The sequence below is a fragment of the Pseudorasbora parva genome, chromosome 13, assembly GCF_024679245.1.
Source record: "Pseudorasbora parva isolate DD20220531a chromosome 13, ASM2467924v1, whole genome shotgun sequence".
In the NCBI taxonomy this organism is placed as follows: domain Eukaryota; kingdom Metazoa; phylum Chordata; class Actinopteri; order Cypriniformes; family Gobionidae; genus Pseudorasbora; species Pseudorasbora parva.
This window is the reverse complement of record NC_090184.1, coordinates 847,131-871,546: the sequence shown is the minus strand read 5'-3', so window position 1 is coordinate 871,546 and position 24,416 is coordinate 847,131. Positions and strand designations below refer to the sequence as shown.

At 45.8% G+C, this 24,416-nt stretch overlaps 1 protein-coding gene across 1 annotated transcript; it reads left to right on the top strand.

Moving 5' to 3' along the window:
* The first annotated feature begins 9,366 nt into the window (after positions 1-9,366).
* parapinopsina (parapinopsin a) lies at positions 9,367-23,420 on the top strand. Its single transcript, XM_067412881.1, has 4 exons — positions 9,367-9,634; positions 12,826-13,154; positions 21,071-21,313; positions 23,037-23,420. The coding sequence occupies exons 1-4, from the start codon at positions 9,367-9,369 to the stop codon at positions 23,178-23,180; spliced, it is 984 nt and encodes a 327-aa protein (XP_067268982.1). The 3' UTR covers positions 23,181-23,420.
* Positions 23,421-24,416: the final 996 nt, after the last annotated feature.

The following is a 24,416-nucleotide window of genomic DNA, read 5'->3' as shown; positions in this document are numbered from 1 at the left end:
GATGTGGATTAAACACGCATGTTCTTGATGAGGATTAGACACGCATGTTCTTGATGTGGATTAAACACGCATGTTCTTGATGTGGATTAAACACGCATGTTCTTGATGTGGATTAAACACGCATGTTCTTGATGTGGATTAAACACGCATGTTCTTGATGTGGATTAAACACACATGTTCTTGATGTGAATTAGACACGCATGTTCTTGATGTGGATTAAACACACATGTTCTTGATGTGAATTAGACACGCATGTCCTGGATGTGGATTAAACACGCATGTTCTTGATGTGGATTAAACACACATGTTCTTGATGTGGATTAAACACGCATGTTCTTGATGTGGATTAAACACACATGTTCTTGATGTGAATTAGACACGCATGTTCTTGATGTGGATTAAACACACATGTTCTTGATGTGAATTAGACACGCATGTTCTTGATGTGGATTAAACACGCATGTTCTTGATGTGGATTAAACACGCATGTTCTTGATGTGGATTAAACACACATGTTCTTGATGTGAATTAGACACGCATGCTCTTGATGTGGATTAAACACACATGTTCTTGATGTGAATTAGACACGCATGTTCTTGATGTGGATTAAGCACTCATGTTCTTGATGTGGATTAAACACACATGTTCTTTATGTGAATTAGACACGCATGCTCTTGATGTGGATTAAACACACATGTTCTTGATGTGGATTAAACACGCATGTTCTTGATGTGGATTAAACACGCATGTTCTTGATGTGGATTAAACACACATGTTCTTGATGTGGATTGAACACACATGTTCTTGATGTGAATTAAACACGCATGTTCTTGATGTGGATTAAACACGCATGTTCTTGATGTGGATTAAACACCCATGTTCTTGATGTGGATTGAACACACATGTTCTTGATGTGAATTAAACATGTTCATGACTGAAGTGGAACGACGGCCTGGATTTGCCTTTGATTAAGTTGCTGTGAAGTGTCATGGAGTGGACATTTGATACTCTGTGAGATGCTAATGACTTTAGTTTAGTTTTGTCTAGAAGATGGGCATTAGAATAGCTAGCAGACTCTAAATAAAGAATGACACATAATAAAGCTATTCTCAAATCAATATGTAAAACATTTATGACATTTCTACCACTCTTTACATTTTAATGAATGTTAAAATATTTAAAGCTTTTTTTAGAAAAGAAAAAAATACAATGGCCTCCTAAAAATCTTTGCTCACTTGAACACAACTGACAATGCATTTAAACGGATAGGCCATACTCAGCTGACAGCAGTCTGCAGGGGATTCTGGGAAATGTAGTCCGGGTTGATAAAGGACCAGCGAGCAATGCCCTCTGGTGGATATGAAAGGCACTCTAGTGGGTGATCATGAATTTAAAAAAAATTAATGGATTGATTACATTGATCAATTTCTTCATGACGGATCGCTTCCTGTATTCCTCAGTTGTAAGTCTCTGGGTAAAAGCGTGTGCTAAATGAATACATGTAAATGTGATCAAAAAGATATTTATAATATCAAAATATATTTTTTTATTTGAAATAAATGCAAACTTTCTGATCATCTGTGAATCCTGAAAACAAAAGCACAATAAGCTGAAGCAGTTGAATATACACTAATAATACATAATGATGATTAGTGAAGGATCATGTGGCTCTGAAGACTGGAGTAATGATGATGATCAGGAATAAATCACACTTTACTCTCTATTCACAGAGAGAACAGATGATCTGCACTGGAATTACACTTCAAAATATTACTGGTTTTGACTATTGTTATCAAATAAATACTGAACATATACATAACATTTCTTTATTATTCCCACACAATTAAACTGTATAAAACATATCAAATATAGACTATAATACTGAATATATCAAACATTTAACACAATTGTACCAGATTAAAAGTATTAGGCCCAGTTCATGCAGTTTTATTCTAGTTGTTACAGTGATATATTCAATAAAACTAATAATATACCCATTGTATAAGTAGACTGAAGAGCATAACGAACTGTAATCAATATATAAGACTGATCATGGATGCAGAAAACATGCACAAGAACATTAAAAACTGCTGTGAAAAGAAAAACAGTCATAGTTCCAGGCATAATCAGGGATAAGATGAAACTATAATTAACTTTATGAAGTAACCAACTAAACATGCTGAATGTCTGAGAAACTCGAGGTGAATATTCATGTACGCTCCACCTTCACACACCAAAACTCTTCTAAAGATTATTAACCTATTGACGTATTGTGTGTGTGTGTGTGTGTGTGTGTGTGTGTGTGTGTGTGTGTGTGTGTGTGTGTGTGTGTGTGTGTGTGTGTGTGTGTGTGTGTGTGTGTGTGTGTGTGTGTGTGTGTTACCGCCGTGCTGTTATAGAGCCATATCTTGCTCCTGCTTTATACTTTATGCTGATATTGCCAATTTATTTAAAGTGTAAAATAAGTAAATGTTATGATGGTGTATTGTATAGCTACTGTATCTTATGTTTTTAAAAAGAGAACATAATCTATATAAACCACAATTTTATTCACGAATCAAATTCAATACCTTGGTATTCTTTAACATATATCATGGGGTGGATTATAATAGTCATTCTGTACTGTGGTATAATATCCATCAAGTCCTCCAACCCATACAGTGATGTGTAATATCATAGGGTTTTTAAATCCCTCTTTACATTGCCTTGTGAATGCTTAACAATTCTGATATTGTAGTACCAAGAGATATTATCACCTATTGCCATGACTGTATCACAGCACTTTTTGTAAAGGATACGGGACAGTTTAAGGAAATTATTATAATTAATATCCTATATGTTAGAGAGGTATCCTCTGGATTTTGAACACAGCGATATGTAAAGCTCAAATATGGACTGCAGATACCTAGAGAAGTGCATGTTTGGCAAATCCAAAACCAGGAATGAATTATTCATTGCTTGAATCAGAGAACTTCAAAAATGCATGAAGAGTGCGGGAGAATTATGAGGAAAGACCAGCTTTTCTGGACCGTTTATGCACTGGTTATTATTGCTGTAATGGCAGCTTTAGTGGCCGCTTCAGCCTCTGCAGATGGTTTAAAACTGCACTCGGCTCTGCAGTAACAACAGTCTGCTGCGTTCATTAGCTCTAAACAGGCTATTATTGTCAGCGGGTGCTTTTATTATAACGTATTTGAGTACTTAAGCCACACTAGATAGCTAGTCATGGATTACAGTAAATTACCATACCAAGTGACATCTATTACTAAATAAGAACAAACCAGCAATATATTTCATTTCACATTGTGCATTTTGTGGTAGTAAAACAGCATTGCTGAATTCATAGGCTGTAAGGGAATTCTTACAAGAAAAACTATAGTAGCATGATTACATTTTATGGATTTAACTTAAATTTGCACACACAAAAAAAAAACATCTATTACATACACTATATTGGCAGAAGTATTGTGCCGCTCCTCCAGAGCCCTGAGTTCAGGTGTTCGATCTCTTCATGGCCACAGTGAGCAGTGAGACGTGTTCTCTGAGCGACCAATCACGCTTCAGTCTGACAATCCCATGGACGAGTCTGGGTTTGGCCGTCGCCAGGAGAACGGGACTCACCTGGCTGCGTTGTGCCACGGGTAAAGTTTGGTGGAGGGGGGATTATGGGGTGGGGTTGTTTTTCAGGGGTTGGCCCCTTAGTTCCAGTGAAAGGAACTCTTGCTTCACCAAGACATTTTGGACAATTTCACGCTCTCGACTTTGCGGGAACAGTTTTGTGGACGGCCCCTTCCTGTCTGCGCTCCAGTGCACAAAGCGTCGCTCCATAAAGACATGGATGAGGAGTTTGGTGTGGAGGAACTGGACTGGTTTCCATGGCCGAGCATCTCATCCAAGCCCTACATCCAGCAATCGTTTTTTGCTCCCCACTCCACCTAAGAGATAATAAAGCCGCTCCCCACTGTCACCAGTCTATGTTTCCAACCCCGGATTAGGACTGACATTTCAAAACTTCAGATTCTAAAGCTACTTACTGGCTTTCAGAGCGAATAGTGTTGTCTGGACTCTCGAGCAGAGAGACGTGTTCTTTTGGAGCGATCAGTCACGTTTCTCTGCCTGAAACTCCCATTGACCAGTCTGGTGTAACCTGTATAAATACTGCAATGGTAGATTAAAGTAGTGGACCAGTATCAAAAAAACTAAATTCAGCTCAGGGAGGAAAATGTTGTGTTTAATGACACACAGACACAAGGTTGCGGTACCCAGAAGTGTAATATATTACAGTGACATAAGTTGAGAGTTAGTTTCAATATTTACATGTGATGGTATTGAATTCATAATTGTTAATAAACAAATCTAAGTTTGGTTTTCTCAATTCATACACAACCATTCGAGTGCTTAAAAGCTGCAACCGTCCATGCACAATGCACACACTGGGTCAATCAGTTCATGAAAAGATCAGTTCATAAAAAAATAAATGTGTAAAATGTATGAAAGTGTGTGCGTGTGTGTGTGTGTGTGCGTGCGTGCGTGCGTGCGTGTGTGTGTGTGTGTGTGTGTGTGTGTGTGTGTGTGTGTGTGTGTGTGTGTGTGTGTGTGTGTGTGTGTAAGGGGAGCAGCTGCAGCGCCTCCTACCACACCGGCAAATGCTTGCACTTAGTCTTCGGTTCAGGGCCTAGTAGCTCGCCATCATCTCATAATCATCACATGTCATCATCATTACCATGTACATGATTCAGTTTTATCCTGCATATAGCAAGTACTCTAAATTATATATCAATATATTATATATATTATCATCAAAAATAAATCATTCCAAAATACATCTTAGCATTAATTAGAACCATTTCACAATCAAACATCAATATTGCTATAGATGTCATTAAATATTAGTGCATTATTCATATAAAATCAATACACTTAAGCACATAACACATATAATCAGGTTAAGTAATAAATAGGTTATGCCAGCACCAGCTAATAAATCTATATGCCATACACGAGAGCACTAACATTAGCTCTTTAACGCTATATGATACAAAGAATGACACTCAGCAGTTCTCGTATGATTAAGTCACTCAATACAGCAGTCTCAACATTAAAATGTAGGCATCTAAAAAGGTTGTCAGGCATAACAGTTCAAAATCGTCAGTTTAATGAATGATATAATATATTTACAGGGTTAAACGCCTACCTGCAGCAGATCAACACATCGACTCCCACACACACAAACTAACAGCGCACAGCCATATTTAAAGGGAAATGACACGGTCTCAGTGTCAAATATCCCAATACTTTCACAAATCTCCCGATAACATGTGAATGGGGAGTCTTGAGAAAAGAGCATAAAGCGGGAAATAATCAGGGTTACACTGGGTTTGGCGTTTGCCAAGAGAACAGAACTTGCCTGACTGTATTGTGCCAAGTGTAAAGTTTGGTGGAGGTCCAGGAGAGCCGGCCAGGAGCGACGCGTCCTCGTCTAGAGTTGAGCCGGCCAGGAGCGACGCGTCCTCCTCTAGAGGAGAGCCGGCCAGGAGCGACGCGTCCTCCTCTAGAGTTGAGCCGGCCAGGAGCGACGCGTCCTCCTCTAGAGGAGAGCCGGCCAGGAGCGACGCGTCCTCCTCTAGAGTTGAGCCGGCCAGGAGCGACGCGTCCTCCCCTCGAGGAGAGCCGGCCAGGAGCGACGCGTCCTCCTCTAGAGGAGAGCCGGCCAGGAGCGACGCGTCCTCCTCTAGAGGAGAGCCGGCCAGGAGCGACGCGTCCTCCCCTCGAGGAGAGCCGGCCAGGAGCGACGCGTCCTCCTCTAGAGGAGAGCCGGCCAGGAGCGACGCGTCCTCCTCTAGAGGAGAGCCGGCCAGGAGCGACGCGTCCTCCTCTAGAGTTGAGCCGGCCAGGAGCGACGCGTCCTCCCCTCGAGGAGAGCTGGCCAGGAGCGACGCGTCCTCCTCTAGAGTTGAGCCGGCCAGGAGCGACGCGTCCTCCTCTAGAGGAGAGCCGGCCAGGAGCGACGCGTCCTCCTCTAGAGGAGAGCCGGCCAGGAGCGACGCGTCCTCCCCTTGAGGAGAGCCGGCCAGGAGCGAGGCGTCCTCCTCTAGAGGAGAGCCGGCCAGGAGCGACGCGTCCTCCTCTAGAGGAGAGCCGGCCAGGAGCGATGCGTCCTCCTCTAGAGGAGAGCCGGCCAGGAGCGACGCGTCCTCCCCTCGAGGAGAGCCGGCCAGGAGCGACGCGTCCTCCTCTAGAGGAGAGCCGGCCAGGAGCGACGCGTCCTCCTCTAGAGGAGAGCCGGCCAGGAGCGACGCGTCCTCCTCTAGAGGAGAGCCGGCCAGGAGCGACGCGTCCTCCCCTCGACTAGAGCCGGCCAGGAGCGATGCGTCCTCCTCTAGAGGAGAGCCGGCCAGGAGCGACGCGTCCTCCTCTAGAGGAGAGCCGGCCAGGAGCGACGCGTCCTCCTCTAGAGTTGAGCCAGCCAGGAGCGACGCGTCCTCCCCTCAAGGAGAGCCGGCCAGGAGCGACGCGTCCTCCTCTAGAGGAGAGCCGGCCAGGAGCGATGCGTCCTCCTCTAGAGGAGAGCCGGCCAGGAGCGACGCGTCCTCCCCTCAAGGAGAGCCGGCCAGGAGCGACGCGTCCTCCTCTAGAGTTGAGCCGGCCAGGAGCGACGCGTCCTCCCCTCGAGTAGAGCCGGCCAGGAGCGACACGTCCTCCTCTAGAGGAGAGCCGGCCAGGAGCGACGCGTCCTCCTCTAGAGGAGAGCCGGCCAGGAGCGACGCGTCCTCCTCTAGAGGAGAGCCGGCCAGGAGCGACGCGTCCTCCCCTCGAGGAGAGCCGGCCAGGAGCGACGCGTCCTCCCCTCGAGTAGAGCCGGCCAGGAGCGACGCGTCCTCCCCTCGAGGAGAGCCGGCCAGGAGCGACGCGTCCTCCCCTCGAGTAGAGCCGGCCAGGAGCGACGCGTCCTCCCCTCGAGGAGAGCCGGCCAGGAGCGACGCGTCCTCCTCTAGAGGAGAGCCGGCCAGGAGCGACGCGTCCTCCCCTCGAGGAGAGCCGGCCAGGAGTGACGCGTCCTCCTCTAGAGTTGAGCCGGCCAGGAGGGACGCGTCCTCCCCTCGAGGAGAGCCGGCCAGGAGCAACGCCCCCCCTCCCCCCCCTCGAGGAGAGCCGGCCAGGAGCGACGCGTCCTCCCCTCAACGCCCCCCCCCCTCCCCCCCCTCGAGGAGAGCCGGCCAGGAGCGACGCGTCCTCCTCTAGAGTTGAGCCGGCCAGGAGCGACGCGTCCTCCTCTAGAGTTGAGCCGGCCAGGAGCGACGCGTCCTCCCCTCGAGGAGAGCCGGCCAGGAGCGACGCGTCCTCCCCTCGAGGAGAGCCGGCCAGGAGCGACGCGTCCTCCTCTAGAGTTGAGCCGGCCAGGAGCGACGCGTCCTCCTCTAGAGTTGAGCCGGCCAGGAGCGACGCGTCCTCCCCTCGAGGAGAGCCGGCCAGGAGCGACGCGTCCTCCCCTCGAGGAGAGCCGGCCAGGAGCGACGCGTCCTCCCCTCGAGGAGAGCCGGCCAGGAGCGACGCGTCCTCCTCTAGAGGAGAGCCGGCCAGGAGCGACGCGTCCTCCTCTAGAGTTGAGCCGGCAAGGAGCGACGCGTCCTCCCCTCGAGGAGAGCCGGCCAGGAGCGAGTCAGACAGACAGACAGACAGACGGTCAGACAGATGGACACACAGACAGACAGACAGACAGTCAGTCAGACAGGCAGACAGAGACACAGACAGACAGTCAGTCAGACAGACAGACAGACAGACAGATGGACACACAGACAGAAACACGAAACACAGACAGACAGTCAGACAGACAGACACACAGACAGACAGATGGTCAGACAGACAGACAGAGAGACAGACACACAGACAGACAGAGAGACGGTCAGACAGACGGACACAGACAGACAGACGGTCAGACAGACGGACACACAGACAGACAGATGGTCAGACAGACAGACAGACAGACAGACAGACAGACAGACAGACAGACAGACAGACAGACAGACATACAGACAGACGGACACACAGACAGACAGACAGACGGACACAAAGACAGACGGACAGTCAAACAGACAGACAGACACACAGACAGAGAGACACACAGTTTTGGGTCAGACAGACAGATGGACAGACTTGGCAACACAGTGCAGTTGAGTTCTGTTGACATTTGACGACTAACGTTATGCGTCGCTCCGCTGCTCTGATTGGTTGTAGGTCTGTCCAATCGAGGTCTTTCCTGGTTGGGTTGAAACACGCCTCATAATCACAGCCCAATGAGCATCAGACTCATATTCTGACTAGAGATGTTTAAACTAAAAACAAGACAAAAATACTAAGTAAGAAGAATAATTTTTGCAGTGAACCTTTTAGGGGTTCCAAAGCACTTGCTTTTAGGACTGCACATGTGCATTGGCTCATTTAGTCTGAAAAATAAGCTTTTTCAACACTATTTGATAAAAGAAAACAACATTTATTGGTCGTTTCTTTTTGAAATTGAGATGTATAACTCATATGAGAGCTAAATTAATAATCTTTCATTAATGTGTGGTTTGTTAAGACAATATTTTGAAAGTCTGGAATCTGAGGGTGCAAAAAATATATATATATTGAGAAATCACCTTTAAAGTTGTCCAGATGAAGTCCTTAGCAATGCCTATTACTACTAATAATACATTTATGATATATTTACGGTAGGACATTTACTAAATATCTTCATGGAACATGATCTTAATATCATAATGATTTTTGTCATAAAAGAAAAATGGATAATTTTAACCCTTATAATGTATTGTTGGGTATTGCCACAAATATATCCGCGAGATTATGACTGGTTTATTATCTTATGCGAGACTCTTGAGCCGTAGGACAGGCCATCACAGGAAAGACTGATTCATAAGTCATTATAAAACACTAAAGAATAGCAACAGAGGACTCAATCTCAGGAAGACTGCTAGGATTCAGGCAGCAAACTCTTTTTAATCTTATGAAAGGAACGGTTCTTTGATTAATACTTACTCTGAAATGTCTTCAACTCTGACCTCATCGACCAATAAGGCAGGACAATGGTTTGATGTGGCAATTAAGATGAGTGCCTTTATAGATCTCCATAATCTGACAGAATTATTCCATTGACAATCCGGATCTAAGGATTTTCCCTGTAAGCCAGCAGGCCATATTCAGAGATAAAAGAGCAGAGGAGTCTTCACAGACCTCCTCACAGACTCAGTGTCTCAATGTAGGCTGTTTTCCTCAACTATACCGGTGTTGTATGAGGTTCTGTTTGTGAAAATGGGCATCCTTGCAGCAGAAAGCGCTGTGCCAGCCACTACAGTGAACGATGCCATCATGCCAAGGATGGGCTACACCATTCTGGCCATTATTATTGGGTTCTTCTCAGTGTTTGGCATCATCTTGAACACGACAGTGATCGTGGTGACTCTGAAGCACCGGCAGCTGCGGCAGCCGCTCAACTTCGCTCTGGTCAACCTGGCGGTGGCCGATCTCGGCTGTGCCATGTTTGGAGGATTGCCCACCACAGTGACCAATGCCATGGGCTACTTCAGCCTGGGCCGGGTCGGCTGTGTGCTCGAGGGCTTTGCCGTGGCCTTCTTTGGTGAGTCTTGATTTGGAAACCTTTCTATTCATGTCTTATTAAGGGCTATAAATTATTATAAGAAGAGCTGAATCAACATTGCATAATTGATCAATTTTGTCACATCAACATTATTGAATTGAATCATCAGTGTACTGACTCAAAGTGAATAACCACAGTATAGTCTTCTGTAGAGCTGATCTATCATTAGTTTACAAGCACACCAGTGAACTGACAACGCCAGTAAACCGCCTTCACATGACTTCATTAATAAACCGGGTTATTTCCTTTAGTGACGTCTATAATAATAATGTCCGTATCTGACTCTGAGTATCCCTCATGTTCCGTCAGTTGTGATGTTAATAAAGCGAGAGCTGGAGATTTACGGCTCATATTATCCCTCATGATGCAGCGTCTGACTGAACCTCTTCTGCTTCTGCTGACTGAGATGAGAACACATCTTTATAATGCTCTGGGTCTTAAAGGACTATGTGTTTGTGATATATGTCCTTATTTCATGCTAAACACTCGCTCTGTGTGGATGTGTTAAATCTTGTCTAATATGCGTTTGTGTCCCCTATCACACATGCGCTCTTCAATAAGCCGACAAAAAGCAGGTTAATGCATTATCATGCAGCGCGGAAACAGGGTAAGAGTTAAAAAACCCTCTGTGTCGACCGGTTTATGCTCACGCCGTTTATGACCTTACTCCGATAAAAGAAAATGGGTTACCACGGTGACAGGACTATGTTCGTTGTCGGGTTATTAGGCACAATCAGCGTAAGAACATGCATGTAATCGCACTGAATGATAAACTTTAGCCTGAGCTGAGCTGAATAATGACACTATTGTCCTTTTTAAAAAATATTGTCCTTTTTAACGTCGATTACACAAGAGTATGAATATTTGAAAGATAGGAGTCATCGCGCCGAAGACGGGTTTTGAGCATGTCGTGCCGATGAGGCAAATTCGGAGGAGGCACCATATGACACGGCTCAGCAGACACTCCAGGATGAGCTGGTCATGTCCAGGCAGGTCCACCATCCGATCCGGACACGGCCCAGATCCGGGATAAACCTCGGGGTAAACAGAGAGACTAACATTAGCGTAGATGTCACTCTTTTTATGATGTAACGAGTACATCAGGTGTTATGGGAAGTGTTCCCGGTTCCGGCTGACCGAGTTAATGCAGCCTAACAATCAGTCAATTGAATTGAATAATAAAAAGTTACAAATGTTCTATGTGTATGCCATAGTAAAGAGATGTGTTTTTAGTCTAGATTTAAACTGACAGAGTGTGTCTGCTTCCCGAACAATGCTAGGAAGACTGTTCCAGAGTTTAGGAGCTAAATAGGAAAATGATCGACCGCCTGCAGTTGATTTAGATATTCTAGGTATGATCAACTGGCCAGAGTTTAGAGACCGCAATAGACGTGATGGAGTATAATGCGTTAAGAGCTCGCTTAAGTACTGGAGCTAAACCATTTAGTGCTTTGTAAGTAATAAGCAAGATTTTAAAATGTATGTGATGTTTAATAGGGAGCCAGTGCAGTGTTGACAGAACTGGACTAATATGATCATACTTCCTGGTTCTAGTAAGAACTCGAGCTGCTGCGTTCTGGACCAGCTGGAGTTTGTTTATTAAGCGAGCAGGGCAACCACCCAGTACAGCATTACAATAATCTATCTATCTATCTATCTATCTATCTATCTATCTATCTATCTATCTATCTATCTATCTATCTATCTATCTATCTATCTATCTATCTATTTATCTATCTATCTATCTATCTATCTATCTATCTATCTATCTATCTATCTATCTATCTATCTATCTATCTATCTATCTATCTATCATGGACTAGCTGGAGTTTGTTTATTAAGCGAGCAGGGCAACCACCCAGTAGAGCATTACAATAATCTAGCCTTGAGCTCATGAACGCATGTACTAACTGTTCAGCATTTGGCATTGAAAGCATGTGCCGTAATTTAGATATATTTTTAAGATGATAGAATGCGGTTTTACAGATGCTAGAAACGTGGCTTTCAAATGAAAGATTGGTATCAAAGAGCACACCCAGGCAATTCAGGATCCGACTCGGACATGTATGGGCCGGGGCTCGCAAAGCCCAACATCCCGGGGCTGTGTGTTTTCCAGACGGGCTACCAAAACGTAAGCCTATCGGCTGGCCAGTGAATCTTAAATAGTGAAATAACATTAATTTATTGATCTCCGTTGTTAATGTTCACTCTCTTGACTTGATATTTGAAGAGCTTGGTTCCCACTTATATCCACCAATCAGACGGGCCAAGTAATACAAAAATAATATTCCAATCAATCGCGGGTGGATGAGAGATAAATCATTGTGTTTCATAAAGACGTTTACGATCCCTGTGAGAGAATCATTCCGGTCGCCGCTTTCAAATCAATCCCTCCCTCATGTGAACTGACAGGAGAGCTGAAGCTCATTATAATATGTAAATATTTTCCAATCCTAGCTGTGGGCGTTTACTTCCAACCTCCAGTGACACGCCCATCAGAACCCAGCGTTCAGGAGAGAGCCTCAAAACCAGTGTAGAAAATAGCCGATTACTGATTAGTTATATTATATGTTATGGACTTATATTGTCCACCATTTACTTGTGTGATAATAAAAACAGTCTAGTGTCTTTATAGAGCTGCTTCACAGCAGAATTTGTCTCATATTTGATAAAGTTTGCATTGTTGTTTCTGCGTACAGCGCAAAAAATGCTCTTCTTACTCAGTATTTTTGTCTTGTTTCTAGTCCAAACATCTAAAACTTCTTACATTAAGAAACATTTACTAGACAAGTAAAAATGGTCTTGTTTTGGGGGAAAATAACTCAAAATGAAGAGAGTTTTTGCTTAAAATAAGATAAATAATCTGCCAATGGGGTGAGAAAAATTATCTTGTTTTCTGTTTGAATTAAGATTATTTTTCTCACCCCATTGGCAGATTATTTATCTTATTTTAAGCAAAAACTCTCTTCATTTTGAGTTATTTTTTCCCAAAACAAAACAATAACTTTTGCTTGTCTAGTAAATTCTTCTTTTTTTAAGAATTTTTAGATGTTTGGACTAGAAACAAGACAAAAATACTAAGTAAGGAAAGCATTTTTTGCGGTGTATCTGCTTTGAAACCATCTGTACGGTATATATAGAAACAGAGCGGCCTTGTCCTACTCCTCCAGGAATCGCTGGCCTGTGCTCGGTGGCCATAATCGCGGTTGAGCGCTGCCTGGTGGTGTGCAGGCCGGTGGGCTCCGTGGCCTTCCAGAGCAGGCATGCGGTGGCTGGGGTCGTGCTGGCCTGGGTGTGGTCCTTCCTCTGGAACACGCCGCCTCTGTTCGGATGGGGCAGTTACGAGCTTGAGGGCGTTCAGACGTCCTGTGCTCCGGACTGGTACAGCAGAAACTGGGCCAACGTCTCCTACATCATGTGCTACTTTCTGCTCTGCTTTGCTCTGCCATTTTCTATCATCATCATCTCCTACACTCGCCTCCTGTGGGCCCTAAGGCAGGTAGGAAACGTCTCAATCCACCACGTTTAGTAGTTTTGAAACAAGATTTCATTCAGAAACAAGATTATTTTTCTCACCTCATTGGCTGATTATTTATCTTATTTTAAGCAAAAACTCTCTTCATTTTGAGTTATTTTGCCCCAAAACAAGACAATTACTTTTGCTTGTCTAGTAAATACTTCTTATTTTAGATGTTTGGACTAGAAACGAGACAAAAATACTAGAAAAGTATTTTTTGCAGTGTACACCTTTTTCTTGATTTACCCCGAAAGAATGGAAGTGAAATGTGACAACATGCCCCAATCTGACATGAGCAATCACAGCTAAAAATGTTATCTGATATAATCAAAAAAATTACCAAAACAAACTAAAATATTTTGTCAATAGAATGCAATTAATAACTTTTTGAAATAAAGCATTTTTTTATCATTAAAAATGTACAAATATTTTATTTTAACAACGAACACGTCTCTAATACAGCTGTACTGTCAGGGTTCTGTCACTTCGGTCTAGCTTTGTCTTGGTTTTGTGACAGAGCTCTGACACTCCTGTACTGTTTGTCTTGTGTGAGCACGCAGCTTTGAGCATGCTCGAGCAGCGTGCTCTTCTGTCCTTGTTTTCTGTGTGGGGCGTGGTGTTCGGGTCCCAGCACTTGGGTCTAGTTGGGCTTCGGTTTTGTGTTGTGATTCGGACATTCATGCTCCTCATGTTGTGTTGTGTAGCATGCCGCTGGTGTTTTTTCACTAGTCCTGTTTCATGTTTTGTGTGAACATGCCGTTTATGAGTTCTCATTGGCGTCATGTTCATGTCATGTTTGGTGTGAGCACATGTTCCCTTTCGAGAGAGGTTCCTCGTATTACGTATGGGAAAAACTCCTTTTCTCGAGAATGTGAAGCAAAACTTTTGATAAAGGTATCTATGTAAAGCGCAGTGAGCTGCACGGCCATAGCCCAGCGCGAGGAGCGCTCTGATTGGCCGGGCTGCGGCAACTGCAGGAACCTATGGTGAGGCGGCTGAGAGGAACGAACCAATGGGGGGCGTTCCAGAAGCCCGCCGAAAAAGGTGCTTATATTTGCATACAGGAGGCTATATAAGACCCTAATTCGCCATAGGTGTCAGATTTTATCTCCTTCAGCGATACCTTCGCTGGTCTCCGGAAGAAGCACCGCCGTTGAAAAGGCACCAGCGGAACCTGCAGCTGAGGACGACGGACTCCCTCTCCGCCTTCTCTGCCGTTCCAGCTACGCCATCCGGCGTTATATATCCTTTAAACTGTGTCTATGTTGAGTGTTATATGTGTTTGTGTTGCCGCTGCAACGCCACTTCTAGAGCTTACAGGCTTGTTCTACTCGAGGACTCTCTCGTTCCGCCGCGTCGTTAAGCGCCGCGGAAAGACGGAGCTCTTCTCACTCTCCCTCTGCTCTCGTCCCGTCGCGCTGAATAGCGCCGCGGAAAGAGAGAATGTTAGAGGACATGAGCACACTCAAGCCGAAGCTCTCTTCACTCTGCCGCCGCCGCGGCTCTTCTTCCGCCGCTGCCACAGAGTTGTTCCCACTCTTCTCTCATTCCGTCGCGCTACAGCCGCGGACAGAGAATACTAGAGTGAATAGGCGAACTCGAGCCGAAGCTCTCGTCACTATACCGTCGCGCTGAGGAGGCGCCGCGGACAGACGGAGTTTTTCCTCGGACAGAGTTTTACCTCACGCTTCCAATTCTCTCGTCCTGTCGCTCTATCGCCGCGGACAGAGAATACTAGAGTGAATAAACAAACTCGAGCCGAAGCTCTCGCCGTGCTAGAAGCGCCGCGGACAGAGTTTTACCTCACGCTTCCAATTCTCTCGTCCTGTCGCTCTATCGCCGCGGACAGAGAATACTAGAGTGAATAAACAAACTCGAGCCGAAGCTCTCGCCGTGCTAGAAGCGCCGCGGACAGAGTTTTACCTCACGCTTCCAATTCTCTCGTCCTGTCGCTCTATCGCCGCGGACAGAGAATAATAGAGTGAATAAACAAACTCGAGCCGAAGCTCTCGCCGTCCTAGAAGCGCCGCGGACAGAGTTTTACCTCACGCTTCCAATTCTCTCGTCCTGTCGCTCTATCGCCGCGGACAGAGAATAATAGAGTGAATAAACAAACTCGAGCCGAAGCTCTCGCCGTGCTAGAAGCGCCGCGGACAGAGTTTTACCTCACGCTTCCAATTCTCTCGTCCTGTCGCTCTATCGCCGCGGACAGAGAATAATAGAGTGAATAAACAAACTCGAGCCGAAGCTCTCGCCGTGCTAGAAGCGCCGCGGACAGAGTTTTACCTCACGCTTCCAATTCTCTCGTCCTGTCGCTCTATCACCGCGGACAGAGAATACTAGAGTGAATAAACAAACTCGAGCCGAAGCTCTCGCCGTGCTAGAAGCGCCGCGGACAGAGTTTTACCTCACGCTTCCAATTCTCTCGTCCTGTCGCTCTATCGCCGCGGACAGAGAATACTAGAGTGAATAAACAAACTCGAGCCGAAGCTCTCGCCGTGCTAGAAGCGCCGCGGACAGAGTTTTACCTCACGCTTCCAATTCTCTCGTCCTGTCGCTCTATCGCCGCGGACAGAGAATACTAGAGTGAATAAACTAACTCGAGCCGAAGCTCTCGCCGTGCTCATTCTACCGCCGCCGTGCTGAAGCGCTGCGGACAGAGAATACTAGAGTAAGTTAGACGAGCGAGCTCGGGCTGTTGGGTATGTCAAGAACAATGTCGCTGCAGCGCGCGCTTACTGCCAAGGAAGTTGTAATGGCTGCCTTGTCATGATAGCGCGCGCCCCTTCCACAGCGCGTTGCTGACTAGAGCGCGGCTTACGTCATAGCACGCGCTCACTGTCAGAGCATAAGGGCGTCGGAAAATGGCTGCCAAGCTAAGCCCTTTTTTCACTCTATCACTTCCAGTCCCCTTTATTCAGGCGGCTGGAAAGGTTTTTACACTGTAGACAAAGTGTCCACTACACAGTGTGCACCCCTACATAAGCACTGTTAATTCAGCCTCACAAAATCACAAATAAATCCCGCCGCGGCCGGATTACACCATATAAAGTCAACTAGCCTTATTGCAGTCAACTAGCCTGTGGTCAAACACGCTTGTCTGCATGCGCGCTTTCAGTCTAGACTAGAGCATAACGGCATTGTGGAATGGCTCACATACCACCCGCACTTCCTTACATTCTCCCAGTTCCCTTAAGTTAAGTGACTGGAGATGAAATATTGCAGTCAACTAGCCTGTGTTAAACACGCTCGTCTGCACACTAATGCTGTGTGCGTTTACCCCTGTGGATTTGCTCACTGGTTTGCACCGTGGGTATTCTACGTAGGTTGTGCGCCACTGCACATTGTTTACACTACACACAAAAGAGCTTTCTATGTAGGAAATGTGCCCACTTTACAGTCTGCACTCCTGCACCCAAGCACTTTTCACAAAGTTCACTCTCGCACACACAATATAAATGTGAGGCGTGCGCCCACTGCAAAGCCTGCACCGCCAAAACTAACACTATCCCCACAGTGTTAAAAGCAGTGTTACAGCACAAGCAACCCGGCTAACAGGCCCCTATTACTAAGCGGCCAGCCCCCGAATCTAATTCAACCCCTGGCTTTACGAGCCCAGGCCTGGCAGGCCATTCCTGGTATATAATATTGGGTGTTGAACATATAAAACGAGGTTCTCGCTACAGTTTTGCTCGCAGACCCCGCGATTCAAGCCGTGGTCGAGCCCTCTGTAAGAAGCAGTGTCAGTCACGTGCTTCTCGCTGAGGCATTGAGACTGTTAAAGGAGAGAGCGGCGAAAACAGTACACCCGACGCTAGCGAGTCAGGTTTTTACTGTCGCTAATTCCTCATGCCGAAAATGGGTGGCGGTCTCAGGCCCATTTTCCAGGCATCTGAACAAAGCACTTATGACACGCTCGTTTCAAGGTGCTGACGGTGAAACAAATCCTCGCGCACATTCGCCCCGGGGATTGGGTTTTCTCAATAGATCTGAAAAACGCATACTTCACGTTACGATAACCCCCCACCCCCACTACAGGCCATTCTTGAGATTCGCCTTCGAGGGGCAGGCTTATCAGTACAGTCATTGTCATAGACTCAAGACTTACGGCATAAGAACCACCACGTCTTGATAATGTACATAAAATCGCTAGGGCAGCCGAGATCAGACTCTGTTCACTGCATGGCTAAGCATCTCCTTTTATGGGCAGAGCACAATCTGAGCTCCCTAAGGGCGGCTTACGTGCCAGGTATTCTGAATCAGGGTCCGGACATGTTATCCAGAGGACCCATGTCCCCAGGGGGATGGTCCCTTTACCCGCAAACAATTCAGCTTGCACAGCACACGCTGCCCAATATTTTTTCTGCAAACGCAGGGATGCCCTGGCCCATGTTGGCCCAGACTCCCTCTATATGTTCCCTCCGATCGCGATCCAGCTGCAGCCTGTGCTTTTTAATAGCCCCACTTTGGAAGAACCGCACATGGTTCTCCATACTGTTTCAGCTGTCAGACACAGCCCCATGCCTATTCTGCCAATGAAAGGGAAGGTCTGGCATCCCAATCCCGAGCTGTGGGCCCTCCACGTATGGCCCATCAACGGTATCCGGGAACCTCTCTGACAAGTTATGAACACTATTTCGGAAGCTAGAGCCCCTGCTATCTGGCAGCTCTGCTTGAAGTGGTCAGTGGTTTTCTAACCAATGTGCTACGCGAAACATCGACGCACACTCATGCGAACTGGCGGAACCGCTCGCTTTCTCCAAGAGCTAATGGATGCGGGTCGTCCCCCCTCCATACTCGGGGTGTGTGTCTCCGCCATAGCAGCTAGCCACGCTCCTATCGCGGCACATTCACTAGGGAAAAGTGATCTTATTGTGTGTTTTCTTAAAGGGGCCAGGAGATTCAGCCCGCCTTGCCCCTACCTCGGTCCCTATTTGGGACCTCGCCATGGTTTTGGAGGCCGTGAAGGGTTCCCCCTCCTAACCACTTCAGAACACGAGCTTGAAGCACATATCACTCAAAACCGTTTTTCTGCTGGCTGTGGCCTCGGTTAACCGAGTGGGTGGCTTACCTGCACTCTCCGTGAGCCCTTCCTGTCTTGAGTTTGGGTCCAGCAACTTCAAGGTTGTGCTCAAACCGAGGCATGGTTTTATGCTGAAAGTGCTATCAACCCCTTCAGTATGCAGCTCTTTGCACTGCTTAACCCGCGTCTCAGAGAGAATAAGACGCAAACATATTCTGCTCAGTCAGAGCATTGAGATTGTATCTAGAGCGCTCCGCCCCCTTCAGGCAGTCGGATCAGCTCTTCATTGCTTCGGTGGCCGCACTAAAGTTTGTGCTGTCATGAAACAGTCTCTCACACTGGATAGTGGATGCAGTCCCACTAGCATATAGGTCCAGGACCTAACCTGTCCTACAGGCATTTAAGCCCACTCCTCTAGAGGCATGGCCTCATCTTGGGCTTGGTCGTGTGACATTTCTTTGGAAGATATCTGTGCGGCGGCAGGCTGGGCCTCTCCGTCCACTTTTATCAGATTCTACAAGTTGGAGGTTCCAGCTCTACAAGCAGGGCTTCTCTCCATCTAGGCTCTATCTTGACCCTGGCAAACAGATTGCCTTACATTTTGGCCTGTACACATTAGTCCTTAAGCACTATTCATTCATCATAAGATCCGACTATGTCCGATCAGCTGTTCAAACGAACCGACTCTTCCGGTTCTTCATTCCCCTTATAAGCCGCCTCTGTCGGTGTCTCGGGGGTTTATAACATGTGCTTTGGGTATACTGGGTCAGTCAGCACACACGGCGCTTTACATTGTGTTCCCATACGTAATACGAGGAACCTCTCTCGAAAGGGAACGTACTCGGTTACTTTCGTAACCTCGGTTCCCTGAGAGAGAGGAACGAGTATTACGTTCCGTGCCGTGTTTATGTTTCTCAGGTATCGCTTCAGTCGATCTTAAAACCTGACACCTATGGCGAATTAGGGTCTTATATAGCCTCCTGTATGCAAATATAAGCACCTTTTTCGGCGGGCTTCTGGAACGCCCCCCATTGGTTCGTTCCTCTCAGCCGCCTCACCATAGGTTCCTGCAGTTGCCGCAGCCCGGCCAATCAGAGCGCTCCTCGCGCTGGGCTATGGCCGTGCAGCTCACTGCGCTTTACATAGATACCTTTATCAAAAGTTTTGCTTCACATTCTCGAGAAAAGGAGTTTTTCCCATACGTAATACTCGTTCCTCTCTCTCAGGGAACCGAGGTTACGAAAGTAACCGAGTACGTTTTCGTTGTCCTATGTGCTCATGTCGATTGTCTAACCCCACCCACCTTGTTTCCTGATTATTGGTTTATTTTCCCCACCTGTATTTTCTTGTTACCCTCATTTGTTTTCTCCCCATTTAGTCTCCTTTGCTGCGTCCCAATTCGCCTACTTATACTACGTCCTAAAAGTATGTACTCTTTTTGTGAAGAAAAAGTATATACTTTTAAGTGTGTAGCAGAAAAGTATGCAAGCTTCGGGACTACTTCGCCATCTTTAACGGACTCTGTCGCTTAGTTACGTGCATCCCGTCACCGTTTAACGGCCCTGTCGATCATCGTCAGATTCGTCACAGTTCAAATCCTCCTCATTCAGTTTAATCTCCTGCCGTATCGGAGAGAAATGTAGCCGCTCGTTGATCTGCCATATGTGTGTCTTTAATGCAGAGACTCTCCTCATGTGTTTGTAGTCTAAATATAATGATGCATTTAAAAGTTAATGGCCAAACGTCATTACAAAAGTTCTCAATGCTGCTGCAGGTGAAATATAATGTGGACAACACTGAATAAATATATTTTTGTCAGGTTAAATATTGATAGTTGGTCACTCAAACCCCTTTATCTAAACTTCTCTACTTAACCGTCTGACTCGCACATCCGTCATGTTTGTAGTTTTTTAAAGCTTTTTATCCGCGTTTGTAGTTCTAATCAAATCCTCGTCCAACTCGCAATGGGTTGTGGGTAATATCAGCCGTTAGAGTGCCCATCGATCCATACTTCGAATTCGGACCGGAAATAGTAAACCATCCGGGTATCTTTGGAATACTCTTTTCAACATACTACGGTTTGGGAAACGCTAATTCTATTTTCGAATACTATTTAGGATGGGTAGTATGCGAATTGGGACGCAGGGCTTGTGTTTGCAGTCCTCTGTGCTGGATCGTCTTCAAACTTACCTCATGTTTCCCTGCCTGTCTGAATTGTCAAGAGTCAAGTCAAGTCTTGTTTTCCCCCTTGGGGTAGTTTTTGTTTGTCTTTATTTATTTTTTGTATTAAATAAAGCCCATTCTTCCTGCAATCGAGTCCTCGCTCCTTTTCCATTCAACAAACCCTGACATGTACAGCAGAGTTAAAAACTGAAAAATAATGAATCATTTTTTAACATTGACTCTCAGTCCTTATTTACCCTTTTATCCTGGTTTCTCAAATTCATAAACGTATAGAATATAATATCACCGTTCTAATAGTGGCTCATTATAACGATTTAAACGTGTCTTCTGCTGTTAGATCAGCATTAAAGAACGACCTCAACTAATAACAGATATAAGATTATAATATCAGATTTGTCTTATTTTAAATAAACACAAAAAACAGAGATGAGAGTAAGAAATGTACTTTTGCTATGGTGAAATAAATGTTCAGTGGTATCTTCCAAATATTTTTTCTCTATATAGTGTTGATAATACACAAAGTTTCGTCATCCTGGCATGTGTGGAAAGTGCCGTGTGTGTTACTAACCCTAGTTACTAGTGTGTGTAGCTTGTGCCCCGCGCCCCCCTGTGTTTTTATAGCGGTTCGAGACTTTATGCCTTTCATTAGCTGAGAGCTCTGGCACATCTGATGGCTGTGTTCCACCTGCAGGTGAGCAGGCTGAAGATGTCAGAGGGAGGAAGCACGACCAGGGCCGAGACACAGGTGGCCTGTATGGTGGTTGTCATGGTGATGGCCTTCCTGCTCACCTGGCTGCCCTATGCCGCATTCGCACTGTCTGTGATCTTTGACCCCAACCTTTACATTGACCCGGTGATCGCCACGGTTCCCATGTACCTGGCCAAGAGCAGCACAGTTTTCAACCCCATAATCTACATATTCATGAACAGACAGGTGAGGCCATGAAGCCGCTTTACTTCATAAGCACATTCTGATTCAGCCTCATGAACTGAACTGAGCAGATAACACACACACACACACACACACACACACAAATTAAGCAGTTCTGTGGGTTCCGTTAACCCTTGTGCATCAGTTACTGTTGAAGTCAAAAAGGTTTGAAACATGAAACAAAACAAAAAATAAAGAGAGAGTTTTATGTTAATGAAAATTACAAACCCGATTCCAAAAAAATTAGGACACTGTACAAATAATGAATAAAAACAGAATGCAATGATGTGGAAGTTTCAAATTTCAATATTTTATTCAGAATACAACATAGATGAAGTATCAAATGTTTAAACTGAGGAAATTTATAAAATTGGTGAAAGATCTGGACTGCAGGCTGGCCATTTCAGTGCCGGATCCTTCTTCAGCGCAGCCATGATGTTGTAACTGATGCAGTGTGTGGTCTGGCATTGTCATGTTGGAGAAGGCAAGGTCTTCCCTGAAAGAGACGCCGTCTGGATGGAGCAGATGTTGCTCTAGAACTTGGATAGACCTTTCAGCATTGATGGCCTTTCCAGATGTGTAAGCTGCTCATGCCACACACACTCATGAACCCCAGACCATCAGAGATCAGCTTCTGAACTGAGCGCTGAGAACAGCTTGGGTTGTCCTTGTCCTCTTTAGTCCGGATGGCGTCCCAGTTTTCCCAAAAAGAACTTCAAATGTTGATTCGTCTGACCCCAGAACAGTTTTCCACTTTGCCACAGTCCATTTTAAATGAGCCTTGGCCCAGAGGAGACGCCTGCGCTTCTGGATCATGTTTAGATATGGCTTCTTCTTTGACCTGTAGAGTTTTAGCCGGCGACGGCGAATGGCGCGGTGGATTGTGTTCACCAATGTTTTCTGGAAGTATTCCTGAGCCCATGTTGTGATGTCCATTACAGGAGCATTCCTGTGTGTGATGCAGTGCCGTCTAAGGGCTGAAGACCACGGCCATCCAGTTTGGTTTTGACCCTTGACCCTTACGCTCAGAGATTGTTCCAGATTCTCTGAGTCTTTGGATGATATTATGCACTGGAGATGATGATAACTTCAAACTCTGTGCAGTGTTTCTCTGAGAAACTCCTTTCTGATATCGCTCCACTATTGTCCGCCGCAGCACTGGGCAACAAAGATTAGAACGGTTATGAGTCAGCGAATCGATTCATGATTCGGATCGCGTGTCAAACTGCTGAAATCACGAGACATTGGCGATCCGAATCATGAATCAATCCGCTGACTCATAACCGTTTGAATCTTTATTTGAGGATTGAACACAAACGCGGAAGAGAAGCCAATGCTGAATAAAGTCATAGTTTTTGTTATTTTTGGACCCAAATGTATTTTGGATGCTTCAAGAGACTCTAATTAACCCACTGATGTCTCATATGGACTACTGTGATGATGTTTTTATTCCCTTTCTGGACATGGACAGTATAGTGTGCATACACTTTCATTGAAGGAACATAAAGCTATGTCATTTGATACTGATACTCTCTCTCTCTGTCTCTCTCTCTCTCTCTCTCTCTCTCTCTCTCTCTCTCTCTCTCTCTCTGTCTGTCTCTCTCTCTCTCTCTCTCTCTCTCTCTCTCTCTCTCTCTCTCTCTCTGTCTCTCTCTCTCTCTCTCTCTCTCTCTCTCTCTCTCTCTCTCTCTGTCTCTCTCTCTCTCTCTCTCTCTCTCTCTCTCAGTTCAGAGAGCGTGCTGTGCCGTTCCTTCTCTGCGGCAGAAACCCGTGGGCCGCTGAGCCGGGAGAATCGGAGCAAGACACCACAGTAACAACGATCGGCGGGAGCAGCAGAGTCTCGCCTTCACCAACCCCAACCCATGGATGAATATATAGCTCTGGCATGCTCTGTTATGGCTGTTTCCATTAATAAAAAAGCCCTGTGTTTATTTAAATTGTTGTATATTGCAATAGTTAAATGAATGTGCTAATCCACTTTAAACTCCATGTAATCACATTATGGATCATATTCTTGACCTGCTCTTCCACCATATGTCTGTGTGTGTGAGAGCGGATTAGATGATGTCCTGATTAATGTCAGACACATGTTCATAATCAGCTCACATGATGTTTCACCGACACACACATTAGACCACACACTTTGTCTTGTTTGTAGTCTAAATATCTAAATATTCTAATATTCTTAAATCAAGATGCATTATAAGTAAAACAACATCATATATTTTTTCTTGTTTTCAGGGAAATATCTAAATGAAGTGAGTTTTTGCTTCAAACAGGCAAAATGATCTGCCAATGGGGTGAGAAAAATAATCTTATTTCTGTTTGGGACGGAAACAAGAAACAAGATTTCAATCAGAAATGAGATTATTTTTCTCACCCCATTGGCAGATCATTTTACCTGTTTGAAGCAAAAACTCACTTCATTTAGATATTTCCCTGAAAACAAGAAAAAATATCTTATGTCGTTTTTACTGATCTAGTAAATGCATCTTGATTTAAGAATATTTTGGAGGACGTTTGATGGAGTATTTCTGTGTTAAAAATACTCCTTCCGGTTTCTCACAAGTTTCGGAGAGTTTTTTTCGAGTATGGGTCGGCTTGACGTTAATAGAGTGGAAGGTCCTTGTATGGGCTGTACGGGCTCTTCTCCCGGTAGGGTGCGCGCGCGTGACTAGAGCGAGAGAGGAAACGCACGCCCATACACACTCTCAGCTGCAGATCCAGTCGTCCGTGAACACTTCTGTCGTTATAGTCCGCGCCGCGCTCCACTTTATTCCTCTGGGTGACGTCGAGCGACTTCAACGCTTCAGCACAGCATTCTGGGAAGGCAGCGCTGCATTTGAACCGATTTGAACGCAGAAATGACGGGAAGCTTCACAACATCGCTTCAGTCGCGTCGCAAAGTGGATCTCCACGGTCACTGCTGTCAGGACTTCACCAAATCATACCAAAGAAGTGTGTTTCTGACGGAGCGTAGAGGTTAGATCGGGCTCAAAAAATCAAGCCCGACCCTACCCGAGCCCGTGCACGTTGTGTCCGAGCCCGGCCCGGCCCAACACATTAACTGTAATTATGAGCCCGAGCCCGATTTAAACCCGACCAT

Bases quoted from the DNA above. Each gene is read 5' to 3' on its own strand.
- parapinopsina (XM_067412881.1), top strand. From the start codon at position 9,367: ATGCCAAGGATGGGCTACACCATTCTGGCCATTATTATTGGGTTCTTC. The intron at 9,635-12,825 runs GTGAGTCTTGAT...CTACTCCTCCAG, and splicing joins CTTTGCCGTGGCCTTCTTTG to GAATCGCTGGCCTGTGCTCG. The intron at 13,155-21,070 runs GTAGGAAACGTC...TTCCACCTGCAG, and splicing joins TCCTGTGGGCCCTAAGGCAG to GTGAGCAGGCTGAAGATGTC.